Source organism: Arachis ipaensis, chromosome B5 (genome assembly GCF_059453495.1).
Source record: "Arachis ipaensis isolate K30076 ecotype BB chromosome B5, ASM5945349v1, whole genome shotgun sequence".
Classification (NCBI taxonomy): Eukaryota; Viridiplantae; Streptophyta; class Magnoliopsida; order Fabales; family Fabaceae; genus Arachis; species Arachis ipaensis.
In genome coordinates, this window is record NC_142440.1 from 146,555,450 (window position 1) to 146,581,765 (window position 26,316).

Below are 26,316 nucleotides of genomic sequence, written 5' to 3' on the forward strand. Positions count from 1 at the left end.
GTTCATGTTAGTGAACTGCAGAAATGATAGTCCCACAGAAGCTGAAACATGCAAAGAGCAATTGTCATCAAAAGATATATAGACGATTGAAGCATAGATAGGCTCCAATGAAATTGAAGGTGAAATGAATTAAACGGTTGTAGCTTATACTCACCTACAAGACCAAATAGAATGCAGTGTGCAGCTGAAAAAATAGGTAAGGGTATTGATGGAAAGAAAGCTCCAAATTTTTCTGAAGAGGTATATTGTGCTTTTTAAGAAAAAATCATGAAATAAACTGTCAAAGTAAATTTAGTTAAGACTAATGTTGCCCCACAGTTTACTACTCATCTAACATTGAGAAGAATATCATAAAGCCCACTGAAATTTGAATGACCCTTTGTCAGACCCCTTTTCTCTTAGTTGCTGGTCCTGTTATGGGAATCAATAAATAAAAGACAATTATACGAAAAATACTACACATTTATTATTAGTATTAAACTAAACATAAAACATGATTACTTACTATCATTATCATTAGCTTGGGGTGCTAAAGCTGGTCCTATTATCAAGAATGAGAAAGTTTAGAACAGAGAGGAGAGAATTTCTAAAAGACATTCATCTATTCATTCAATCTAATCTTATAAAAGTGCAATTTCACCATTTCTTAGAGTGTGTTGATCCCAATCTGTGCATGTGTGTGTGTGTTGAAGAATCATTGTGAACTTAAGAGCCAATGCATAGCCAAACTCAGCGTATTTTGAGAAACTAAAACTTGTCGTGTTCTTCGTCAGTCCATCTCTCTCTGGACTTGGTAATTCAGAAATAGAATCTGTGTAAAATCTGAAACTTATGTGGCAAAAATTGAAAGGAGTAACCAAAATTAAATAGGTTGAGCAAATATTAGATAATAAATTTATCAATTAATCTGGATGTAGTAATAATTTTTATTAGTTACAAGAAGCTGCAAACAGGGAATGAATGATTTTGATTTTAAGTGTAGAGTTGTGAAGATGAGGTAAGGTGAGTGCACAGCACATGCTTGATGAATTGATCACTCAAACATTGTAGAATGCAGAGTATCAAAGTGAATAATAGGGAACAATTGATAAATTAATTACCTCTTTATTCCAATAAATTACTATATTCCTATTTATTATTATTTACCATTTATCTAAAATATTTTGGTAAATGATAAAATTATAAAAGTATATAACAAAATTTTTAAATTTCTGTTGTTTATTTTAAACTCGTAAAAAGAAATTAAGATCTTAAACCTTCTATTTCTTTCTTTTGTAACTCATGAGCACACTCTTCAATTCATACAAAAATGTTAAAGTGATATATATTATGAACAACGAAGCAGCCAAGATATTTGAAGAAAGAGAATATGTTGTGAACTGAATGGCGTATTTACCACATGTGGTGAAGAAATTAAAGTCCATCATGTCTTTATTAGGAAAGAATAATTCTTAAAGAATAGCTCTTAAAAATTATAGTCATTTTCTCTCTGATGGCAGCTTGTTTGTAGCAAAATGGTTTCATTTCCTTAATTTTTTTGCATTATTTACATGACTTTGTTTCATCTAGAACTACAGAATCAATCAACTTTTAAATGCATTAAATTTCATCATCCTGGGATAGGAGCACATACAGTAAGTTCAATTGCATTGTCTATGTTCTTTTTTTCTATTTAAGAAATGGATAAAAACTATGCTTTAGCAATTCAATTTGACATGTAATAAAAATAAAGTAAACAGAAGGATTGTGAAAACTATATAACCAAAATCTCTACACGAAAACATTGGCGCGATGTAATCTTTAGAAGTGAATAAAAACGACACCTACTTTTGGAGCTGCTATAATTCTTTTGGTGCATAGCATTAGTCTGAGATCAAGGTTCTTAGCAGGACAGGACACATCTTTGACCATGTGGCGAACATAATTTAGTTCGACCTACAATTACAAGTGATATTTAATTTTCAACATGAGGATGAAAAAGGGATCAAATATACTGAAAGATGGAAATGAAAAAAAGCAAGTGTAACACGTTTTGCTAACATCTTCTAATCAACTAATCAAATCATAAACTTTTTACCTTGTAGAGCTTAAGCTTGTTCTGCTCCTTTATTATGTTACACTTGCAAGAAATAGTTGCTTCTGGTCAGTTGGCATCGGACAGCTAGATAATATAAGCAAGAAATTGGCAAAACAGAATGAATAATAATTAAAAAGACAGTGTAACTAAACTCATTTATACCTAAATTTAAAACCTAAATTCAAATAAAAAACTTAATTAAAACCTAAATTCAAAACCTAACTACTAAATAACCAATTAAAAACCTAAATTAACTAATAATTATACATCAAATTAATTACAGATTAATCATCTAGTAAAGATTAAAGAGGATTGAAGGAGCAAGAAGATAACTAAACAAGAGATCTGGAACTCACCAAGTCGTGGGATGAGCAACGATGGAACCGGCGAGAAGACGACTGCGGAGAAGACGATGGCACAGGCGAGAAGAGAACGACACAACGACAGTGTAGGCGACGAAAGGATGAACCAGAGGCGAGAAATTACATATGCATGATTCAGATCTGGATCAAAATCAGTAAGAGATGAGAAATTGAAAAACTGAGTGAATAGAAAAAAGTTAAAGAAGAGAGAAAATGCTTACCAAAATTGAGAGGAGAATCCAAATCTGAAGAATGATTCAGATTGCGATTGAGATCGAGGAAGAAGATGAAGTGCAGAGGAAGGAGATGCGAATGCCATGGAACTTGGAACTTAGAACTTGGAAGTGGTTTTCTCTGCTGTGAAGAACGTGAAAGAGATTAAAAGATAACATCTCAGTATAATTTTCACATGTTTACACATTTAGTAACATTTAAATCTAATTTTTTTTCTTTTAAGAAAAATATATTTTGTAACATTTATTTTACAAATGTTACTAAAAATAAAATTTTATTAGTATTACTAACATTTTTAAAATTGTTAGATAAAAAGTGTTAGTAAATGTCTAAATTCTAGTAGTGTGAGAGAGAGACAGTTCGAGAGAGGGGAGATTGGAGACAAAACTGCCTTCAGTAATTAATACATTATTGATACATTTCACTTAACCATTACAAATTTTGTTGTCACATATATATACATACATGTATGTATGAATAACTAATTTTCCTAACCTGGCTATGACAAACTAATTTGTATAATTTGCAAGCTAACTATCCAACTAACGTTCTCCCTCAAGTTGATAGTTATGCATACTGTCATAATTTAACTTGGAGTAAAAACTGTAGTCTAACTATGATGCCATCTAACTAACTAACATTCCCCCTTAAGTTGGAAAAATAGAGAATTCCATATCACTAACTTGCAGTAAGAGAAGATGTTAATCATCAAGTAACAAAATCACTGGTACCATTCCCCCTCAATGGAGGAGCATACACATTGAACAGGCCTAGCTTGCTAAAACAGTTCTAAAAAGGACCAGGTGCTAAGGCCTTCGTGAAAATATCCACTATTTGATTTTTGCTTGAGATAGGTAGCAATTTAACTAATCTAGACACGACTCTTTCTCGCACCACATGGCAATCTACTTCAATGTATTTAATCCTCTCATAAAACACGGGATTCGCAGTAATATAAAGGGTAGACTGGTTATCACAATAAAAGGGAATAGGCTAAGTAATAGAAATATTAAGATCATGTAGAAGATAGGACAACCATTGAACCTCACACACACCAGCTGCCATGGCTTTATACTCAGCTTTGGAGGATGACCTCGCTACAGTAGGTTGCTTTTTACTTTTTCAAGAGACCAAAGCATCACCCAAAAAGAAGCAATACCCAGAAATTGACCTCCTGATATCTGGACAAGATGCCCAATCAGCATCAGTGAAGCCTTTTAGACAAAAGTTGTAAGAGGTAGGGAATAGAAGGCCAATAGCAGGGGAATGCTTAAGGTATTTCAACACACAAATTGCTGCTTGATAGTGAGCTGTTGTGGGAAAATCCAAACACTGACTTAACTTGCCAACTGCTTAACAAATATCTGGCCTTGTCGTGGTCAAATACACCAATCTCCCAACCCATCTGCGATATGCCGAAATATTGTTATATAGAGGTGCAGTTGATCTGGATAGTTTTGATGTATACTCTATGGGAGTGCTAACTGGTTTGGCATCATTCAAGTCATAGTCCTTCAACAAATCAGTGACATATTTTCTTTGACAAACAGAGATACCTTTGTTGCTCCTAGATATTTCCAAGCCTAAGAAATATTTGAGATCATCTATGTCGTTGATGCTAAATACTTTATCTAGAGCCATCTTTGTTTTTCTTATTTCATCTTGGTCATCCCCTGTCAGTATTAAATCGTCCATATAAACCAAAACAACAGTAAAAGACTGGACATATTGTTTAGTGAAGAGAGAGTAATCATTGATGGATTGCTTGTACCCCAAACTAACTAACATTGAAGTCAGTTTCACGTTCCATTGCCTGCTGGCTTGTTTTAAGCCATAAAGAAACTTTCTGAGTTTGTAGACTAGGTCTGGTCTTGGTAGATGAAGGCCTTTAGGGGTTCGCATATAAACCTCCTCATCTAGATTGCCATGTAAAAATACCGTATTGACATCGAGTTGTTGCAAATACCAGTTCTTAGCTGCTAAAACTACCAAGAGAGTCCGAAGGGTTGCCATCTTTGTAACGGGATTGTATGTGTCAAAAAAATCAAAACCAGGAGTTTGGGATTAACCTTTTATAACTAACCAGGCCTTATGATGCTCAACGGATCCATTAGGCCTCAATTTCATTTTAAAAACCCATTTATTACCAATTTTAGACTTGCCATGAGGAAGAGGGGTGAGTTACAGCTTCATAAGATGAAGGTTCAGATACATTTGAAATAGCTCATGACAGTGCCTTGTGGGTGGATGAAAGTTTATGGTATGATATGCAATGTAAAAGAGAATACAAGGAAGATGATGATTGTGCAATAAGAAGTTTAGAGGTTTGCATGCATTGAATATCAGCTAGGTGGCATGGTGTTTTATGGATCCTTGAGGACATCCTAAGTGGAGTACTGGAGTTAACGTAGGAGGTTGTGTGAGAGCCTTTGTGTGAGTCCTCAGTGGTATGTGAGTGATCTGATGACATAAATTTTGTGAAATGAGAGACATTTGTGATGAAATATTGGGTGAATTGTGATTATAGTGATGTTGTGGTGTGGTATCATAAGCCTCAGTGTATAGAAATGGGTCAACGGGCTTAGCACATATTGTGTAAGATATAGGAGCTGTGGGAGGTGCTGCCTCAGTGAAAGGCAGACTTGACTCAAAAAACACGACGTCTCTTGACACAAACAATTGGTTGCTCTGTATATCTAAAACAATGTTACCTTTGGTCCCTTCTTTATATCCCAAAAAAATACACTTCCTGGCCCGTTTATCAAGTTTCATCCTACTAGCTGCAAGTGTCGAGATATAAGGGAGGCAACAGAAAACTTTTAAATGTTTAAAATCTGGTTTGGTGTTAAAAATCATTTCAAAAGGTGTTTTATTTTCTAAGATGGAGCTTGGCAATCTATTAATCAAATGGATAACATGGGTGACGGCTAAGTCCCAATAGCAATTAGGGATAGCAGAGTGGAATAGAATGGATCGAGCCACCTTCAGTATGTGCTGGTGCTTGTGTTCTACTATTCCATTTTGTTATGGAGTTGCCACAAATGACCTTTGATGCAATATGCCTTTGGCTGCATAAAAGTCATGCATTAAGAACTCCTTCCCGAATGCACTTTATAGTCTTGTGAAATTGATTTTCAATGAGGGTTACAAAGTTTTTAATCAGTCTTTCTGCCTCAGATTTTAATTTAATAAAAAATATCCAAGTGTATCTTCTGTACTCATCTACTATAGTGAGAAAATACTAATTACCATCAGTAGAAAGAACATTCAAAGGACCGTAGATATCAATGTGTACAATGCTATGACTAGTAAGAAAAGAGAGTCTCTTTTGTTTAGCAAATTGACAAGAATCGCACGGCTTTGTAGCCACAGTTTTATTAAAGTTTGAACTAGAAATTAAAGGAAACAAATCATGTAAGAGTTGCAATTTATTGAAAGGAACATGGCCCAATTTGAGGTGCCATAGTTTAGTGTTGTGCATTGTGGTGTCATGTGAGCTGCATTGAAGTGTATTGTGTATGGTGGTGCTGGTGTTTAGTGTATACAAGCCATTAAAGTAATCAGTTGCTCCAATCATCTTCCATGTTGGAAGGTCTTGTATCTCACAACCAAATTTGTTAAAAACAAATTGGCAGTCAAGTGATGCAATGAGTTGTGAAACAGAAATTAAACTGTATGCAAAAGATGGAATGTATAAGACATTTGTAAGGTATAAAGATTTTGAGAAAATGACACGACCCGCAATAGATGCAATGATGATTTGGTTGTTTAGTAATCTAAATTTTACTGGCTTGATTTTATGGTACGAATCAAATGCATCTAACTTATATGTCACATGTATCATGGCTCCAGTGTCAATGACCCAAGAGTCATTGTGCTGTGAACAAATTGACATGACAACATAGTGATGCTCACCAGGAGTGGGGTCATTGGCTGGAGCAACTTGATTCATATTATGATTGACCTTGGCTCCATGATGCTACAAAAGGGCCAGTAGTGCATCCTTTTGCTCTGGAGTAAACTTTGCATGTGAAGATTCCTCCTGATTCTCATACAAGCTAATTGGTTCACTGCGATCATCATCCTCAGCAGTGAGATTATTGATTTGGTTCTGTTTCTTGAGATGTGGAGGCATGCCATGCTTGTGGTAGCAAGTGTCGATGAGATGTCCAGTTTTACCACAGCAAGCACAGAGCTTAAAATTTTCTCTGCCACCTGGACCGCATTCTTGACCTCCTCTCCTGCCTCGAGATTGAAAAGTGTTAGATGAAGCAGTGTTCAACAAAGGGCTCGGCTCAGCAATGTCAGTTCCTAAGAGTTGCCGTTTCTATTGCAACATCATTGAATAGGAAGAATCAATGGAGGGAAGAGGGTTCATGAGCATAATGTTTGATTGAGCACCTCCAAATTGTTTATTGAGGCCCCTCAAGAATTGCACCACAAAAGTATCCTTTCGATAGTTGCTAACTGTGTCAAAGACACAGGTGCATTTTGGTGTGCAATTGCACTGTGGGAGGAGTTTGAAAGTTTCCAAATCTTCCCAAATTCCTTTGAGTTTGGTGAAATAATGAGTGACAGAGAGAGATCACCTTGCTTAATTGAGAACAACTTCTCTTGGAACTCAACAATCTTGAAGACATCCCCTTGATAAAATAGATTCTTGAGTTCTTGCCATAGATCCTTGCCTATACCATTCTCCATTACACTTTGAGCAATGTCACTGCTCAGAGAAAGATGGATCGATCCAGGAGACAACAAAAGTATTGCAACGATCCCAAACCTCAAACAACGGGTCATCTACGGGTGGCTTTGAAAGAGTACCATCAATAAAGGTCAGTTTATTCTTTGATTTAAGCGCTAATAGCATATAGTGTGACCAACTGTGATAATTTTGATGATTGAGAATCCTAGAAATCAAAGGGTTACATGGACTGTCTGCTGGATGAGCCAAATCAAGATGAGGGCTCACAGTTAATTTCGTCAATGCGGATTGCATACTAGTGATTTGCGCCACAATTTGGGCCAAAAGTTGGAGATGAATGTTTCCAAGATTCGGGGTGTGATTGGAATCCATTGGAGCAGGAATTGAAATCTTTGATCAATGAATCTAGTAAATGACCGATTTAGAATCTTCTTCCCTTAGTACCGTTGATTGGAGTTCTCACCGCAGCGAAATCATAAGATCGTGGAGTGAGGAACTCTGATCAAACTCTATGGTGTAGGTTTAAGGAAAAGGAAGAAAGCTAGGGGTAGGAGAGTATAGAGAGTACATAGAGACAAAGAGAGTATAGAAAAGAAATGAAGAATTCAATCCATGGAACACTCATCGCACTATGTTAAAATTGTTGTGTTCTGCATCCATGACTGAATCAATCGTTGATTGAAAGAAGAAGGAGATTGTAGAAGGTAAGAGGGAGACAGTTCGAGAGAGAGGAGATTGGGAGTAAAACTGCGTTCAGTATATTTTTTATACATTTCATTTAACCATTACAAATTCTGCTGTCACATATATATACATATATGTATGTGTGAATAACTAATTTTACTAATTTGACTATGATAAACTAATCTCTATAATTAGCAAGCTAACTATCTAACTAACAATATGAGAAAAAAATTGAAAAAGCAGATATTAAGGGCAGTGCTACGGTGCTGAAGGCTTTTTTCTGTACGTGATGAAAATACGTGGCTGAAATTGCTTCTATACACGTGGTTTATATGTTGAGTCCAGTGGAAACAATTACTGAATCGAAGACAGAAGCATGATAAACTTGTCACTTCAGGTGTTATAATTAGTAAAAGTTAATGCTAATGTTAACATTGTAATTTGTAGGCTATTTTTGGTGGACCTAAAAGTTTTGTACAAAGTGATTATGGGTCTCTTTTTTTCTTTTAAATTCAAAAATAGAAGTGTTATGGGTAGTTTTTTTAATCCAAAAAAGAGGATTATGGATAGCAAAAAATAAAGAAAAAAAAATCTATTCCTAAAAAATAAAACAAAAAACACTTGTTCTTGTCCCAAAAAAAAAAAAAAAAAAAACATGATAACGAACATAAAAGTGATGAGATGAGTTGAAAAAAAGTAGCAATTATAAGAAGAGTAACACTAGCAATAATAATAATAATAATAATAATAATAATAATAATAATAATAATTAGAGAATTATGTTTAAGATTTAATAAACATCACAAATTATTTGACTTTTTGATTTAGGATTTAGAGTGTGTTTTGAGTGTGGTAATTTTTGTGGAAGAACAAATTTTTTATTTAGGATTTAAATAATAACATATATTTTAGAATTTTATTTTTTAGATTTTATATTTTGAAAAAATTGAGTAATCTTTTTTTAACAATTCAATCAAAATGTCTCTTTTTCTATGCATATTAGTAAATAATTATTTAGAAATTTATTTCTCATATAATTAGAAGCTAACTCTTACTAATATTCATAATTGAAAAAGTTCTTTAAATTAATGCAGTTACTACCGGAAAAGCTCAAGCTAATTTCAAAAGAAGATAAATAATATTCTTTCGAATTAATTTCTAACAAACAACACCAATTCATTTAAACTGAGAATTGATCATTTTAATAGACATCTAATATAAAATTCTTAAATTGACTATTAAATATCAAAAGTTGAATAACAAATTATTATGGGATCAAATTCAATAATTTAACGGAGTAAATAAATTATTATTATCTCTGCCTAACAATATTCATTTACTTTTTTTCTAAAATCATCTAACAAAAATTTGTTCTTCCACAAAAATTATCACACTCAAAACATACTCTAAATCCTAAATCAAAAAGTCGAACAATTTGTGATGTTTATTAAATCTTAAACATAATTCTCTAATTATTATTATTATTATTATTATTATTATTATTATTATTATTATTGCTAGTGTTACTCTTCCTATAATTGCCACTTTTTTTCAGCTCATGTCATCACTGTTACGTTCATCATCATGGTTTTTTTTTTTTTTTGGGACAAGAACAAGTGTTTTTTGTTTTATTTTTCAGCAATAGATTTTCTTTTTCTTTACTTTTTGCTATCCATAATCCTCTTTCTTGAATTAAAAAAACTACCCATAACACTTTTATTTTTAAATTTAAAAGGAAAAAAAAGATCCATAACCACTTTGTACAAAATTTTTAGGCCCACCAAAAATGGTCTACAAATTACACCGTTAACATTAGCATTAACTTCTGCTAATTATAACACCTGAAGTGACAAGCTCATCATATTTCTGTCTTTGATTCAGTAATTGTTTCTACTACACTCAGCATAGAAACCATATGTATAAAAATAATTTCAGCTACATATTTTCATCATGTATAGAAAAAAAAAGCCTTCAGTATCGTAGCACTGCCCATACATATATAGGTAAACTCTAGTAAAATTATGCCATGATGATTATAGTAATTATATAAATATTATTTAATAATATAAATTATTATTCTAATAATCATATATACTTAGATGAAAGTTATATTAGAAAAATAATAATTTTATTTTTATTTTTGATAATTTTAGATGAGATGAATTATTTAGAATTTTTTATGAAAAAACTTGAATAATATTTAGTGACACATGAACATGTTGAATATAATGGAATGGATGTCTCTCATTAGTTTTGTTATTATCTGGTTATGGAAAGATAGTTAACCTCATGTAGTTTCTCCAAATCGAATAGAAACATCCTTACAAGACCCTCTAGCTATCGTCACATCTGTTCCTACTATGTGCGAAAGTTTTTTTCCTTCTTCACAAAGCAAACAAGATCGTATATGAGAATTGAAAATTAGCCCATAAGAAGAACCTTATTGTTAACCATTTACTATTTGCATGACCCAAAAAAAAACAAAAAAAACATTTACTATCTGCGAATAACTCAATTATTTTTTTTGTAGAGGATCAGACACATCTTAAACATTATGAGCAGCCCAAGAGTCTTAGTTCAGGTGGCGTTTCACCCCTTCCCACCACTAAGGTTTAGAGGATGCATTTGAGGGGAAAAATGTAATAAATGTGTGAGGAATGTGTGGGTGTGTTGTGTATCTAAGATTGTAGATTGTCTAATTTATTGGATACTTAAAATTGGGTTGTCCAATCCACTCACCAAAAAACGAAAAAACATTATAAGCACATATGAAATTGAAAGGAATAATGGACAAAGAGATCAATTTAAACAAATTAGTGATATTTTTCAGCTCCAACACTCCACAAAGTTTCATAAAAATCCAACACTCCACAAAGTTTCATAAAAATCCAACACTCCCATCCATAGTGCTTAGGTCACGGATCGACGAATGCAAAAACTTTTTTTTATCAATGCGCGAAAGTGGCTCAGAAAAGTCCCAGGTTGGAATTAATGGGCGGCAGAGAAGATTTGACTCACTTATACTGCATATACACTAAAATGAGTTATAAAGGTAGAATATATATATATATATATATATATATATATATATTAAAAATAAATTAAATTATACATATATTTATAATTTTATACAGAATAAAATATATTTTTTTGTATTTAAAATTTATTAAAAATTTTAAAAATATTCTTAAATTTTATTTTATTTTAATTTTTGTTCTAAAATTTTTTTATTTGTATCAAATATATTTCTAACAGCTAATTTTTCAAAAAATTTAAAATTAATTCAACAACAATTTTACAAGAACAACCTTTAACATAAGTAAAACAGATATTATTGTCATGCATTATTATTGGATTAGTCTTAAACTTTTTAAAAATTTAGCTGTTAGAATTATATTTGATGTAAATCAAAAACTTAAAAAAAAATTGAAATAAAATAAAATTTAGAGATATTTTAAAATTTTTGACAAATTTTAAAGATAAAAAATTAAATATATTTTACTTTTTTATATATATAGCAATTAATTTTGATGACTAATTTTAATCTATAAATAGTATTTTTGATTCTGATAAAATCCGTACGTAAAGTAATTCCTATTTATTTACTCTTTCTCTTGTTTTAAATTTTCTAACTCCTTGATTGAAGAGTTGCGTAGAATGTCAAGTGAATTTTGCTGCCAATAAGCTAAATCCGAAGGAGGTCTCACCATCAAAGACCTCATCAAAGCAATGAACCTAGCTAGCACTCCTTGCAAATCAAAGTTATTGGAGATTATATTATTAAAGAACACTAGCTATCTATTTTACAAGGTCTTTAAGAGCAATTCACCTCTTCAGTTGACACTTCTAATGATGCAAGAATTCCTAATAGTGTTTAATTCTCTCCCTCCCTCTTATGAGATTTCATATATATTGCCTAGCTACCTCTCTAATAACAGTGCACTTTGAAATTCATATTCTTCTTCAAAGTTTTACATGCTTGTTGTTCTATAGAACCTATTTGTAATTTTTTTCACCCATCAATAAAGTTTGGCCTATTTTTTTTATTGCCCATGATATTTCTTAACTCGACAAATTAAGGATTAATCTGTCGCAGAAATAAGCTCCCAATAATTACCTAAATAAACGAGTAAGTTGACTACTACTCGACGACCAACCCAAGTTGGTTAAACTTCTGTTTATCTTTCACCACAAAATTTGTACTACTTAAACCTTCCATTAAGTTTAACTATTATCATCATCAGAAAGTTTAAAAACTAACTAATCAATCCAATTAATTACTAACCAGCATATCCAAATTAAAACCAAACTTCATTTAGTAAGATTTATACTATATATATATATATATATATATATATATATATATATATATATTAAATGTATTTTAAGGTGATATATTTCACTAATAAGTTCTCCCACTAAGCAGTTGGTAATTATTAGAGGAAGTTTCCATGGTGAAATTCATATGTTCAGGGAATCCATGAATCTTTACATTATTCTGCACCTTATGATCCATAATATATAATTCAGCATCATTTTTGTTCATGATTTTGCATTGCTCCCTCTTGATTGGATCGGATAGATAATGCATGAATGATGACGACTAATAAAAGTAAGGTGGCTCAATAAAGTAAGTATCCTGCAATTCATAGACCACCAATCGAAATTAATTAAAATCAAATTAAAATAATGAAAACTAAAAAAAAAAAGCAACGAAATTTCAGCAACTGTTGCTCAATTATTTAAAATGATGCATGGTTACTTGAAAGAAAGATAAAAAAAAAAAAAAGAAAAAAAAAGAGGATAATAACAATGTGAAATATATAATCAATATTGAAATTTCACTCACCCCAGGAAAAACTATTCCCTCATATAAAAATACATTATCTGTTGGGCTTATCATCAATATTTGTGACGGTAAATCAATTTTGGCATACTGCAAAAGAATATATATATAAGAATTATATATATAAAAAAATAAAAAAAAATATTGAAGAGAAGCTAATGAGTTAATTTTAATTTATGTGTGCAACTCACCACTTTTCTGCCAATTAGAAGACTATATAAGTCAAGATTGTTGTACTCGGATACATGGAAGAACACAGAATCTGGCTTCAATTTCAATACTCTGCTTTTCAAATGCATGTGAATATATATAATATAAGAAATCCCTATAAAGAATAATGCTAAATAATACATATGGGTTCCCAAAAATGTTAATTGATTATTTAAAAAAGGTTCAATTAATATATTGTCATGTATGTGTGAGTTAGGAGGCACATTGTGCAGTACGTGAGTAACATTTTTTCCATATCATACAAGGATACATTAATAAACAAACTAAAAAAAAATGTTTATCTCATAATGAGCAATATTTTGCCATTAAAATCACCTCTTTGTATGTTCAACATTCCTCTGTGGTATATAGTTGCTTATGAAAATCTTGGTCTTCCACTGAACAGTAAGCCTGAAAAATTAAGAGGAGCAAATAAAAAGTAGCACCCTACATATATATAATTGTTTTAGAGTTATATCATATACACTAATTTTGTATAATTTTTTTATATAGTTATGTTTAGTATTAAAAATGATTTATAAGAAATGAGAAAAAATTATGTAAATATTATTTTTTATTATTTTATTCGTAATTATTTGACACCTAAGTTGTGTGGGTCATTGGCATATTCTAATTTTGCTACAATTTTATTGAAATACGCCTAGCCGATAGGTGATGGGATGGCAAATTGTAAATTAAATATGATAATATTAAGATCATCATCTACATCTAAATATATCCGAAACTTAGCTTCTTCTTGCATTGCTTGATTTTCTAAGCAAAAATGTAGAGGTAAAATAAAGGAGGATACACTTACTCAAATGGTGTCGATTTTTTCCTGTAGGCCTATTTCACAAATCAAATAAAAAATAAAAAAAGAAAAAGAAAAAAATATATGTTAAATTATTTTATAATTAAATTTCATAATTGTAGTGCAAGCTTCTTAATAGGAAATATATAGGAAACGGATCAAGATTTGTTTCTCTACTTAAATATAATCATTATTGGGATGAAGATGTATTGTGATCTCCACCATTATATATATATTATCATACCTTTGCTTTATAGGAGGACACTCCACCAGAAGGATAAGTACTTGCAATTAAAGATCCCTGATGATGAACAACAGAAAAGTATATATTTCAAAATTATTATTATTAGTATAAAATCCATGAACCAATATTAACAAATTTAATGTTTAAATCTGGACTTGTGAACACATACCAATCCTTCTCCTAATACAACAATCTAAGTATGATAGAACAATTACATGATTATGTTTCATAAGTAAATTCCAAACTAGGGCATTTTGGTCAAGGAATTTAGAAGCTACTTAACTACTATATGATATGTAGCAAACGCACGTAGCTAGAGTTACCAATTTTAGCATAAAAATCTAACCTGGAATATGTTGACCATATCATTTATTAATTAACCATTAAATTAAGGTGTTTGCTACGGTACGATGATAAATTCATACGTACCGATACGTTTAAAATATAGACAAATAACAATAAGATATGTGGAATTTATTTTCCACATCAGCATTTAATTTTTTCTTTTTTAAATATATAGTATATCACCACTTTTACTAAAATACCCTTTTAATTAAATAAAAATAAAAAAATTATTTATTTAATTTTATAAAAAGACTTAAACATTCTTCTTTTATTCCTAAACGCAAAATCTTTTTCGTAATCTTCGTCACTTGCGCACTCTTCAACGCCTTCCCGAACCGCCACACCACCATGCCAGAATCTGAATCCGACGACAACTCCGCCTTTGACATGACAGTAAATTTTGCCTCCGCCAGTCAACCCTGCTCCGACACCGCCGCCATAGCCACTGCAGATTCCTCGTCCTCCGCCATTAAGGTCTACATGTATGACCTTCCCATTCGATTCACCTACGGTGTCATCGCCACCCGATCCGCCTCCCGAGGCGGCGGCACGCCAGAGAATCTAACCTCGCTGAGCTACCCTGGACACCAGCACATGGGAGAGTGGTTTCTGTTCCTGGACATGAACCGTCCAGAGTCAGATCGGATAGGGTCACCGGTGACCCGGGTGATGGACCCGGAAGAAGCGGAGCTGTTCTACCTGCCGTTCTTCTCGTCGCTGAGCCAGTTGGTGTCGACGAGCCAACAAGGCGATGGGTCGGAGGCGGCATACAGTGACGAGGAGACGCAGGAAGCGCTGGTGGAGTGGCTGGAGGGGCAGAAGTACTGGCAGAGGAATGGAGGGAGGGACCACGTGTTCACGGCGGCGGACCCCAAGTCGCTGTTGCATGTGTGGATAAGGTGAAGAATAGTGTGCTTCTTGTGGTTGGGTTTGGGAGGTTGACAGGGATCAGGGTTCTCTGGTGAAGGATGTGGTGGTTCCTTACCCTCATAGGATGTGGTGAACGAGAGGGTTTTTAAATTCAGATGAAGAATAATTTTAGTTTTTTGTTTTTTTAATATGTTTAACACAAATGAAGAACAATTTTGATTTTTTGTTTTTTTAATATGTTTTTGTTTTGTTGTTTCAATTATTTGAAATTATAAAATTAGGATTAATTGAATTCTAAAATTTGATTAATTTAAAAGGGTATTTTTGTCTAATCAAATAAAAAAAAGATGTTTAAATTTTTTTATAAAATTAAATAAATAAATATTTTTTATTTTTATTTAATTAAAAGGGTGTTTTAGTAAAAGTGGAGATATACTATATATTTAAAAAAAAATGCTGACATGGAAAATAAATTCCACATATCTTATTGTTATTTGTCCATATTTTAAACGTATCGATACGTATGAATTTATTATCGTACCGTAGCAATCACCTTAAATTAATGTTATTATCAAAAGCTCAGTTGACAACAGATCAGAGTGGTACTAACTAGTAGACTTGAATTTTAGATATACATTTATGTGAAAATTTAGAAGAAAAAACTTTGCCATGCAAGTGGTGCATGCGTGCGTTTTTTAAAAGTAGTTATAATTATACTAGTTATAAAATTTTAACAACACTTCAAAAATATGTAGCTAAAATTAAAAATATATTTTGTATGATTTAATAATATTTTTTAATTTGATTATATTTTTTATTTTTAAATTAAAAATTTTTTCAAATTGTAAAAAATGTAATCTTAATCCTAATTGTATTTTTAAGTATTTTTAAAATTTCAAAGCCACTGTATCCCTTATAAATAACAATTTTACAGAACGAATAAATTAGTAAAAATCCGTGGTTTGAATGAAAAAAAAGGTAAAAGTATAAAGAAATGTAGCAATTGAGGTTACCTCCCATGTAAAGATAACATACTGATTGAAATCCTTTGAAGAAGAGTAAGGCAAATGGTATGTGGTTGGCCCTGCATGCATATGGCGGCGATGCTGATTATTATAATAAGCTTGAGTAGCATGTTGTTGCTGTTTTCGCAACAACTGTGTGAAGTATCCAATGCTATGTGGTCCTTCTCCTCCATATTCTGATGCTAATGATGGGGATGGTTCAAATGGAAACAGCATTGATGGTGATGAGTAATTTCCTCCCATTATTGTTGCATTATTATTATTAGCAGCGCCAAGAAAGTAGTAGTCTGGGTTTAGTGCTGCTGCTGATGATGAGGATGGATATGGTTCTTGAAATTGAAGGAGCGAGGTGTGTCCCATTTGAGTTATTGGTGGTGCTATTGCTGAAGAAGATGATGGATATTGTTCAAGTTGATGCATAGTTCTACTACTCCCAAGTGATGAGGAATTAGGAAACAAGGAATAATATGGTGATGATGATGATGATGAGAGATATTGATTGTGATGATGAGTAAAACTGTGATTCTTGTTAATCCCAAACATAGCTTCTATTCCTGGAATCAACATACCACCACTTGTATCATGCACTTCTGCTTGTGATGTCTCTGCCACTACCATGTTAATTAATGACAAATTAAATAATGTTTATTAGGAGATTGAAAATGGGAAGATATTAAAATAACCAAAATATTTAATAACAAAAATATAATTAATAAAAAATAGTCAAAATTTATCTTAATGTTAAATAAGATTGTCTCTTTAGTATTACTACTGTTAAAATAAAGCATGTACTAGTGTGTTATGTGTGTTCTATATATTTATTGTGTGGTCGACATGGTTGTGGAATTATGCAAGAGTTTCTTCTAAACTTGAAGTATGGTGATACTTATTTTGTATATCTTTTTTTGTCTTATAATAAAATTCTTTAATTTTATTTGAGATTAACAAAAATCAAATTTTAAAGTTTTTAATTAATCATAAAAACTCTTATATTATATTATAAAATTATTTTTTTAGATAAAAGAAAAAAAATAAGTATATCTTAATATTGCAATTAAAAATAGAAAAAATCTTTGCTAAGTAGATACTCTCTACATAGTAATATATGCTAGAATCAATATAAGTATATACCTGCAGAGGATTCGAGAACATGATGAGCAGGATTTGATGATGAAGAAATTCCAGAGTTAAGAACAGGGTTAGGTACACCCATTCTACTACTTGATCCCACACTCATCATCATAGGAGAAGGTGCAATATTAATAGAGGGAACATCCATTGATGAAACCGCAACTTGAGTTAACGAATCATCAGTCATTATAGCTTTGTCTTTTGATTTGTTCTTGTGTTGTTCATCATTAGTAGTAGTGGTGCTCCTCAATGCCTGTCCAGACTCATGTTCATCAACTTCTTCAAAATCTTTCCCTGAAACCTTTGTCTTAGAAGAAGAACAAGAAATTGTTTCTTGATTTGGGTTTAATAGGTCTTCAAAGGAGAACACTGCCAATGGTACAGAACTATTGGGTATGTCATTGGTTGGTGATAAGATACCATCAATTCCTTCTGCTTCATCATCATCATCATTATTGTTCTTTATTAATTCATCAATCATGTCATCAATAAAGAAAGAGGAGGAAAAATAATCTTCTTCATCATGTCTCTCAATCTGAGGTGTGGGTGTAGCATTATTTGGGACATCAACCTGTGACTCATGGTGATCCTTAAAAAGAAAACAAAATGTGTTTTTAGAAACTATATATATGCACATGGGAAATGAATAAAACTCAAGAAGCTACTAACTAATTATTTTTTTTTCAATCAATATAAGTTAACCTTTTAAAATTATTATTTTACATTAATTTTAAATTGTAAAACTTAAATCTTAAATTTTAAACTCTCACAAAAAAATAAGACTTAAAAATATTTTATAATAAAAAAATTGGCTAATTAAAAATTAATTCTCTTATATACTTATTCTTTGAAAAAATAAAAACAAATATTAATTTTGTCCAAATTCATATGTAAATGTATGTCAAAAATGATTTGGTCAACTGAGTTGTTTAATGAAATAATATAATTAACCAAAGTAGATAATAATAATAATAATAATAATAATAATAATAATAATAATAATAATAATAATAATAATAATAAACCCAAATAATATAATAGAAAAACACTATAATCACTAATTAGTAATAGAAATTATGCTTATATATAGCAAAATATGTTGAATTTCTTTCTGCCAAATGAAAAAAAGCAAGGTATTAAATAATATAAAATAATAATGGTTACATAATATGTACCAGTCTCACAGTGCTAGCAGCGTCCAAAGATTGCTCTCCAGTAACCATTGTTGCAATAGCAGCCGAACTTTGACATTTAGAAACTGTTATTAAAAAATAAATTAAAAAAAAAGAAGAAGAAAAAGGAATCATTATATATAACAATTAATATTGAATAAAATTAAGCTATATACAACAAGTTTTTTTTTTTTCTTTTTTTTTTTTAAAGAAAATGATGTCACACATTATTATATTATATATTCTACAAGTATAAATAATAACCTGGAAGATCAGTGGTTGAAACATTATTGGCAGGTATAACATGGGTTATTGCTGCTACTGTTATTGGTTCTTGTATAATAAAATTTGTGATGTTTTTGCTTGTTGAACCCTGCAGAATTGAGTGTGCCTCTACGAAATTTTTGGACAACAAAACACTTATCTCCCCATTTCTGCCTCCCAAGACATAAATCTCTGTCTCATCAACGTTGTTTGCCTACAATAAAAACAACCAAAACATATTAAAATTATCAAAAATGCTATTTGTATACTAAAATCAACTATTAAAATCAATTATCAATATATTTGTGTATAAATACATGTGCGATTTAATTTATTTATAACGTGTATTTGTATTCCGAGATATATTTTATACTGATGGCTGACTTTGGTAATTGACTTTGATGTACATGTAGCATAATCATAAAATTATATATTTACAAAGATAAATTATACAATAATGATCATCGTTATAGTAGCTACAGTGAATATATATTTTGGTCATACTTAAAAAATATTGCTAAAGTTGGATAACTACCTTAACTGTAATAGTAATAATCAGCATAGCATGCACCATCTACAAATCAAATAGTACACAAATAACAAACTAAAAATGGCAAGTCTATTATTTGAAATAACAAACAAATAGTTTAGTTTAATTAAATATCTTCTGATTCTGACGAGCTCATATATATAATCTTCTTATTTAAATTTTATAGGTTATTCCCCATATAGGTTATTCCCCTAAAGCAAGATTTGTCACCATTTTTTTTTAAGATTATGTGTCACTAATTACAATCTCTCGTTTTCTCTTTTTAGTTCCTTGTTCTATAATTCTATTCATTCAAGTATGAAACTCATCTATGGAAACAATTTCAATTTGACCATACTTTTTTAAGCTTATATTTATTTTCACTCTTTGTCCCTATGTAGTGTAATAAAATTGACTATCTTCAATGTTTAAAAACTTGATAAAATCCATAGTATTAGATATCTTGGGACTAAATTTATATTATTAATTAGATGCTATACAATCTCTTGGAAGAGGCCTAAAAGGGAATAAAATATATATAGACATAAATATTAGCATTATGTTACCTTATTAAAAATGGCTCTGAAAATTGGATGCACAGTTGGTGTTATCACTGAAAAAGATATATTAAGCTGCAAGTAATATATAATATGAGCATAATCAGTATACAAGAGTAATACAATAATCTAATTAATTTGGAAAAATAAGAGAGGGTTGAAAGATATTATTATATATACCATGGCAAATATTTGCATGACATCAAAAATATCACCGTTTATGGTCTCAATTGAGCCAAGAAATTGTCCATCTTCTATCACTGGCAAAGTAATTAGGGTTTTAGTTGGATTAGGTTCACACAATGCCACCAGAACACAGTGCTTCTTTTGATCATTATGTTTAGGATCTTTGATAAACATCTGTTCGGTTTGGCCACAATAATTGAAATAAGTTAATTATTACTTATATACATGCATTAAGAATAACATATTTAATCATAAAGAATAAAGAATATATATAGTTATTATTTTACCATTTAAGAGAGTTGCGTCAAATCTGAACATTTTTCACTTACCATTATTATTAAATCGAGTTATTATAATAGGGGATGCTTCGATAAAGACCTAGAAAACGTTTTTTTTTTAAAGATATTTTTTAATAATTAAAATTTAATATATATAATTATTTAAATTATGTTATTTTTGTCAAAATTAGGTCAGACAAATTAATTTGACTGAAAAATAGTGAATCAAATTTTGAATTCATCTAAATTAATATTATTTTTTATAAAAAATAATTACAATACCCTTATTATATAAAATGATTAAAATACTCTTATTATATATATTAATTTTAAAAATTTTAAATTCTAACTCTTTTCTTCTCTATCATTATAGGATTAGAATTTAAAATTTTCAAATATGATAGGGATATTTTAGTTGTTTTATAATAGGGATATTGTAGTAATTTTTTATAAAAAATATTAATTTATACTGATTTAAAAATTTCATTTATTAATTTTTTTGCTAAACTGACCGGTCTAATTTTAATAAAAATAATACAATTTAATTGATTATATGTGTTAAATTTTAATTTTTAAAAAATTTTTTAAAAAAAGACGTTTTTAACATCTTTATCTAAGTGGCTCCCATATTAAATCTCATATAAAATTATATATATATATATATATATATATATATATATATATATATATATATAAATAACAAATATTAATTAATTTGTTCAAAATTAAATGATATTTTATTTAGTTGGTGTACCATGATAGCTTCTATGAGTCCTTGGGTCATGAGTAACTTGTCGGAGCCATCACCAGTCAACTCAAAAAATGGTAAAGTGCCCAGAAAGGTTTCCATATCTTTTGTCCAATCAAGGAATTTGATATGATCAGATCCTATGAAGAACGCATATAATAGTTAGAACTAGATTTAGAAATTGAAATTTTACTACTCAGAGTGCAAAATAATCATGTGTGTTGAAAATGCCAACGAATATATAAAAACCATACCATGAGTATTCTTTGATTTGTTGGCAGTGTAAATAACTAACCCCACTTCATGAACTGTGTTGTTTTCCTGTTTTAATTTAGAAAGAAGGAAGTAAAGTAACATATATAGAGATAAAGAAAAGAAATAATTTTTAATAAATGAAGAACAAGTTACCTGTTCTTGATTGTTATCACAAAAATTCCTGTTATAACAAGGATCAAAGTTATTATACGCACATTAGGAAAATGAATTTTAAGACATCCATATTTCAATCTTGAAACAAAATTTGATACTGATGATATCTTTCAGTTTTTAAATTACACTAAACATGTTTAAAGATTAGGTTCAATATATAGTAAACAAGTAATCTTATTAAACCAAAAAAGTTGGTTTATTATTTCTTGGAGTTGTTAATTAATAGCAAAATTGAGATAGTTCATTAGCCATATTTAGCTCGTTCTCTTTTTCAATCAAAGTTAAATCACACATTTTTTTATAAAATCAACAACAAAATAAAAATAAAAAATCCTTCAACCAAATCATTCATGCATCCAAGAAAAAAAAATATAACACAGATAAAAGTTTTTCTATTATTTCGGCTAAATTATTTTATATTATATTATACCCATTTGAAAACAATAGGTAATAATTTTTTAACAAAAATAACAATTGATTTAGTGCTTGAAAAAAGAGTGAATTGAAGGACGAATTAAAAGATATCTCCTGTATATTACATCTGAAAAATATATTTTTTTTGTATGTATAAATAAATTCTTCATGTGTTGGTTACTATATATGTATATGAATTTGATGGTAATCACAATTCACAATACACTAATAAACAAGAGTTTTTGCTTTTAAAAAATACAGATCTTATCAATTAGATGAAAAAAAATAATTTAACCATTTTAATTATAAATTTGATAGTGTTTAAGATTGATGTTTTTATGTAAATTTGTGGTGGATAATTTGAAGAATAGCAAGAATTATCAAACCTGACGATCTTTTCAAGGTATTCTGAAATAATCGTTGGCCAATATTGGACCAACATTGCATTACCATCAACCACAATGATTAATCGCTTCTGATTTTGATTAATTGTCATTGTTGATGTTTTGTTTTTTGTAACTTTACTGTAAATTCAAGCCATTCAAAAAAAAAAAAATGAAAAACAATGAAGGAACAAAATGAAACTTTTGAAAAAAAGTGAAGATTTTAAGGAATTAAAGTGATGAGAAGAAAACATACTCGATTAAATTTTATTAGAATTTTTGTCATTTTTGTCTTGATTTTTATTTCTGACAGAAATCTAAACTTTATACAAGAACTCAAAACTAAAGAAACTCAAATTAAAAAAGAGGTGCAGAAAAAAATTAAGAGATATACATATTTAAAAAGAAACAATAATAAATTAGAGAATATGATTATAGAAAAAAAATATTTTTTTATTAATTTTTATCGAAATTTGTGTTACTTTTTTCTTAATTTAATTTACGATCAACCTAAAATATGCATAAAAAATTAAATAAAAATAAAAAGACAATTAAAAAAATGATGTTCAAATTAAAAAGATAGAGAATATTAAAAACAAAAAAATAATCATAAAACAAAACTAGATATGATGTTCAAATTGAAAAAAAATCTAGAGTATAAAATAAGAAGCCAATACTCTAGAGTATAATTCATTTGGACTCAGAATTTTTATATAGTGTTAAGTAGTCTATTTTTTTTTTTATGTATTAACTTGTCTTATTTGAATAAAAAAGAGAGAAAGATTATGTATCTTTTCTACTGTATCTTATGTATTTTGTTTACTGTATCTCTTAAAATTTTAATGTTATGATTCACGAAATTAAATTTTGATTTTGATTTTAGTTATTTATTTTTATAGTTTTATAAGAAGCATTCCGTTAAAAATCTACTTATTTGTTCATACTATTAACAGATGAAAAAGAATATATATACATAATATATTATTGTTGTAATAATTAACATCTTTTTATTTAGCTTCTAAATAAAAGTATTCTTCTTTCAAATGGTAACCATAACAAGCAAAATTATAATCAGGACTTAATTTGGGGTTTAAGTGGATTTAAAATATTTTATTATGCTATTTGCATATTATGATGTGACAAAAGGAAAAATGTTTAAGTTGATCTATCTGATCTTAAGTAGTTATCAGGTTGTATACACAATGAACAAACTGAATATTATTATTATTATAGTATGCATCTGATTTTGCTGACTTATCTGATTATTTCACTTATTTAATTTCATAAAGAAAAAATTATTTGTATCCATTTATTGTGCTATATACAAAAAAAAAAGAATTCTACAATCTTCTAATAAAAGTCTTATGTCAATATAAGAATTAATTAACGGCATATTGTAGTGTTGTATGTCTTAATGAGAAATACTAATTAGTAATAAGATGAAAGTTCTTAATTAATGCCATGTTTAATTTGAAGACTACTTATTACTTTCTTTCTCCTCAATAAATGTTTAATTTGAAATTCAAACTAACAAAACGGTAAAATATATATTCAAAAGCAATAATATGAGGGTGAGTAATTTAATTAATACAGTGTGTGTTTGAGTAACTTAATTTAAGAGTAATTACTTAAATCAGTAGGATTTTAGAATTGGACATTTTAGTTCCTAAGGAAAATTAATACACAAATCAATCTCCAAGGTTTTACTTTGGCAGACAAATTAGTTCCCAATTCATTTTTCGGCAAAATAATTACCCAAATCAGTCCCAAAGATTTTAAAAATGGACATTTTAGTCCCCAAAAAAACTAATGTACGAATCAATCCCTAACATTCCTCTCTGTTAGATATAATAGTCCTCCATCCAAAATAAAATAAAATAAAATAATTATTATTATTAATTGTACAATAATATTATACTATATTTTTTGTATTTTTTAGACAAAAATAATGATAAATTTATTCATTAAATTCTTATATATATATATATAGTCACTCAATAATAATAATAATAATAATAATAATAATAATAATAATAATAATAATAATAATAATACAATTATTAGAGATTATTTTACAAGAAATTTAAGGTTAAAATCATTTCATATTTTTGTATTTAATATAATCAAAAGATGTACTATTTTAATATATATATATATATTGTTTGTATTAAAAAATATGTATAAAAATAAAATATTTTAATTTGAATTTATATCAAATACATATTTTTTTAATACAAACATATTTTTTAAAATAGTATATCTTTTGATTATATTAAATACAAAAATATCAAATGGTTTTAACCTTAAATTTTTTGTAAAATAATCTCTAACAATTTTACTATTATTATTATTATTATTATTATTATTATTATTATTATTATTATTATTATTATTATTATTGAGTGACTATATATATATATATAAAAGAATTTAATGAATAAATTTATCATTATTTTTGTCCAAAAAATACAAAAATATATAGTACAGTATTAATAATAATAATAATAATATAATAATAATAATAATTATTATTATTATTATTATTATTTTATTTTATTTTATTTTTAGACGGAGAACTGTTATGTCTACTAGAAAGAAACGTTGGGGATTGATTTGTACATTAGTTTTTTTTTTTTGAGACAAAAATGTCTATTTTTAAAATTTTTGGGGACTGATCTGGATAATTACTCTGCCAAAAAATGAACTGGGGACTGATTTGTCTGCCGGAATAAAATTTTGAGAATTGATCTGTGTGTATTAAATTTTTTTGGAGACTAAAATATTCAATTCTAAAATTTTTGGGGACTAATTTAGATAATTACTCCTTAATTTAATTAGTACGTAGTCAACTATCATATATATATATAGTGTAACGCTTAGTGTAAAATGCCAATATTATATTGAATAAAAATTTTCCTTTTGTATATTTTTTAAGCCAACTTTTCTTCTATTATTTTTAAATACGTTAAAAATGAAATATAATGAATTTATCTAAAATAAGCACAATAATTTTGTATGTATCGAATATGTCATATTTTTATAAATTATTATATTTTATTAAATAAAAATAAAAAATTATTATAAAAAAAGAGTATTAATAGATTATAATAAATATAGAATACACTAAACGTCACTAATATATAAATAAATATCTTTTAATATATAGTACTTTAAATGATAAATATAGTTTTTATTTTTAAATAATAAATATAAAATATATAAATAAAAAAATATAAATATTTTTTATTTATAAAGATAAATTATTATGCAATAAATTTTTATAATATTAAAAAATTATATTAAAATAATATTTTAAGTATAACATAAAAATATAACGTAATTAAATTTTATTTTATATTATTTGACAAATAATTAAATTATTATATTAAAATTTATTAACTAATTATTTTGTTAAAATATTATTATATAATATAAATTTTTATTAAAAAATATAATTTATTTAAAATATTATATATACATATAATATTGACACTTTTATTTTTTTAACTTAAAAAAAGGTCAAAATTTTTTTTAAAACATTTAAAAAATAAAAAAGTCAACATTTTCATGTATTACATATAATATTTTAAATAAATTATATTTTTATAAATATTTTAATAAAAAATTATGTTATATAATAATAATTTTTACATAAAAAATTAGTTAATAAAATTTTAATATAACAATTTAATTATTTTTTAAATAATATAAAATAAAATTTAATTATTTTAAATTTTTTATGTTTAAGTTTAGAATATTATTTTAATATATTTTTTAATATTATAAAAATTTATTTGTACTATAACTGATCTTAA

At 28.5% G+C, this 26,316-nt stretch overlaps 1 protein-coding gene and 1 long non-coding RNA gene across 2 annotated transcripts; both read right to left on the reverse strand.

The window, feature by feature from the left end:
- Positions 1-274: 274 nt before the first annotated feature.
- On the reverse strand, positions 275-2,794 carry LOC107644339 (uncharacterized). Its single transcript, XR_001621308.3, has 7 exons — positions 2,661-2,794; positions 2,434-2,580; positions 2,078-2,161; positions 1,828-1,935; positions 641-828; positions 506-541; positions 275-411 (listed from the first exon to the last, which is right to left on the reverse strand). It is a non-coding gene; the product is annotated as an uncharacterized LOC107644339 (long non-coding RNA).
- Positions 2,795-12,467: 9,673 nt separating this feature from the next.
- LOC107641243 (uncharacterized) lies at positions 12,468-22,636 on the reverse strand. The gene is made up of 16 exons (XM_088488924.1): positions 22,505-22,636; positions 21,684-21,711; positions 21,530-21,596; positions 21,282-21,415; positions 20,244-20,423; positions 20,073-20,138; positions 18,978-19,191; positions 18,717-18,799; positions 17,542-18,130; positions 16,399-17,021; positions 14,171-14,227; positions 13,933-13,961; positions 13,452-13,526; positions 13,097-13,187; positions 12,909-12,995; positions 12,468-12,698 (listed from the first exon to the last, which is right to left on the reverse strand). The coding sequence occupies exons 1-16, from the start codon at positions 22,612-22,614 to the stop codon at positions 12,663-12,665; spliced, it is 2,469 nt and encodes an 822-aa protein (XP_088345050.1). The 5' UTR covers positions 22,615-22,636; the 3' UTR covers positions 12,468-12,662.
- Between the last annotated feature and the right edge of the window lie 3,680 nt (positions 22,637-26,316).

Coding starts and splice junctions, on each gene's coding strand:
- LOC107641243 (XM_088488924.1), bottom strand. CDS start 22,614: ATGACAATTAATCAAAATCAGAAGCGATTAATCATTGTGGTTGATGGT. Junction 17,022..17,541: donor TGTTCTCGAATCCTCTGCAG/GTATATACTTAT, acceptor TTAACATGGTAG/TGGCAGAGACATCACAAGCA. Junction 13,188..13,451: donor AATGTTGAACATACAAAGAG/GTGATTTTAATG, acceptor TTTGAAAAGCAG/AGTATTGAAATTGAAGCCAG.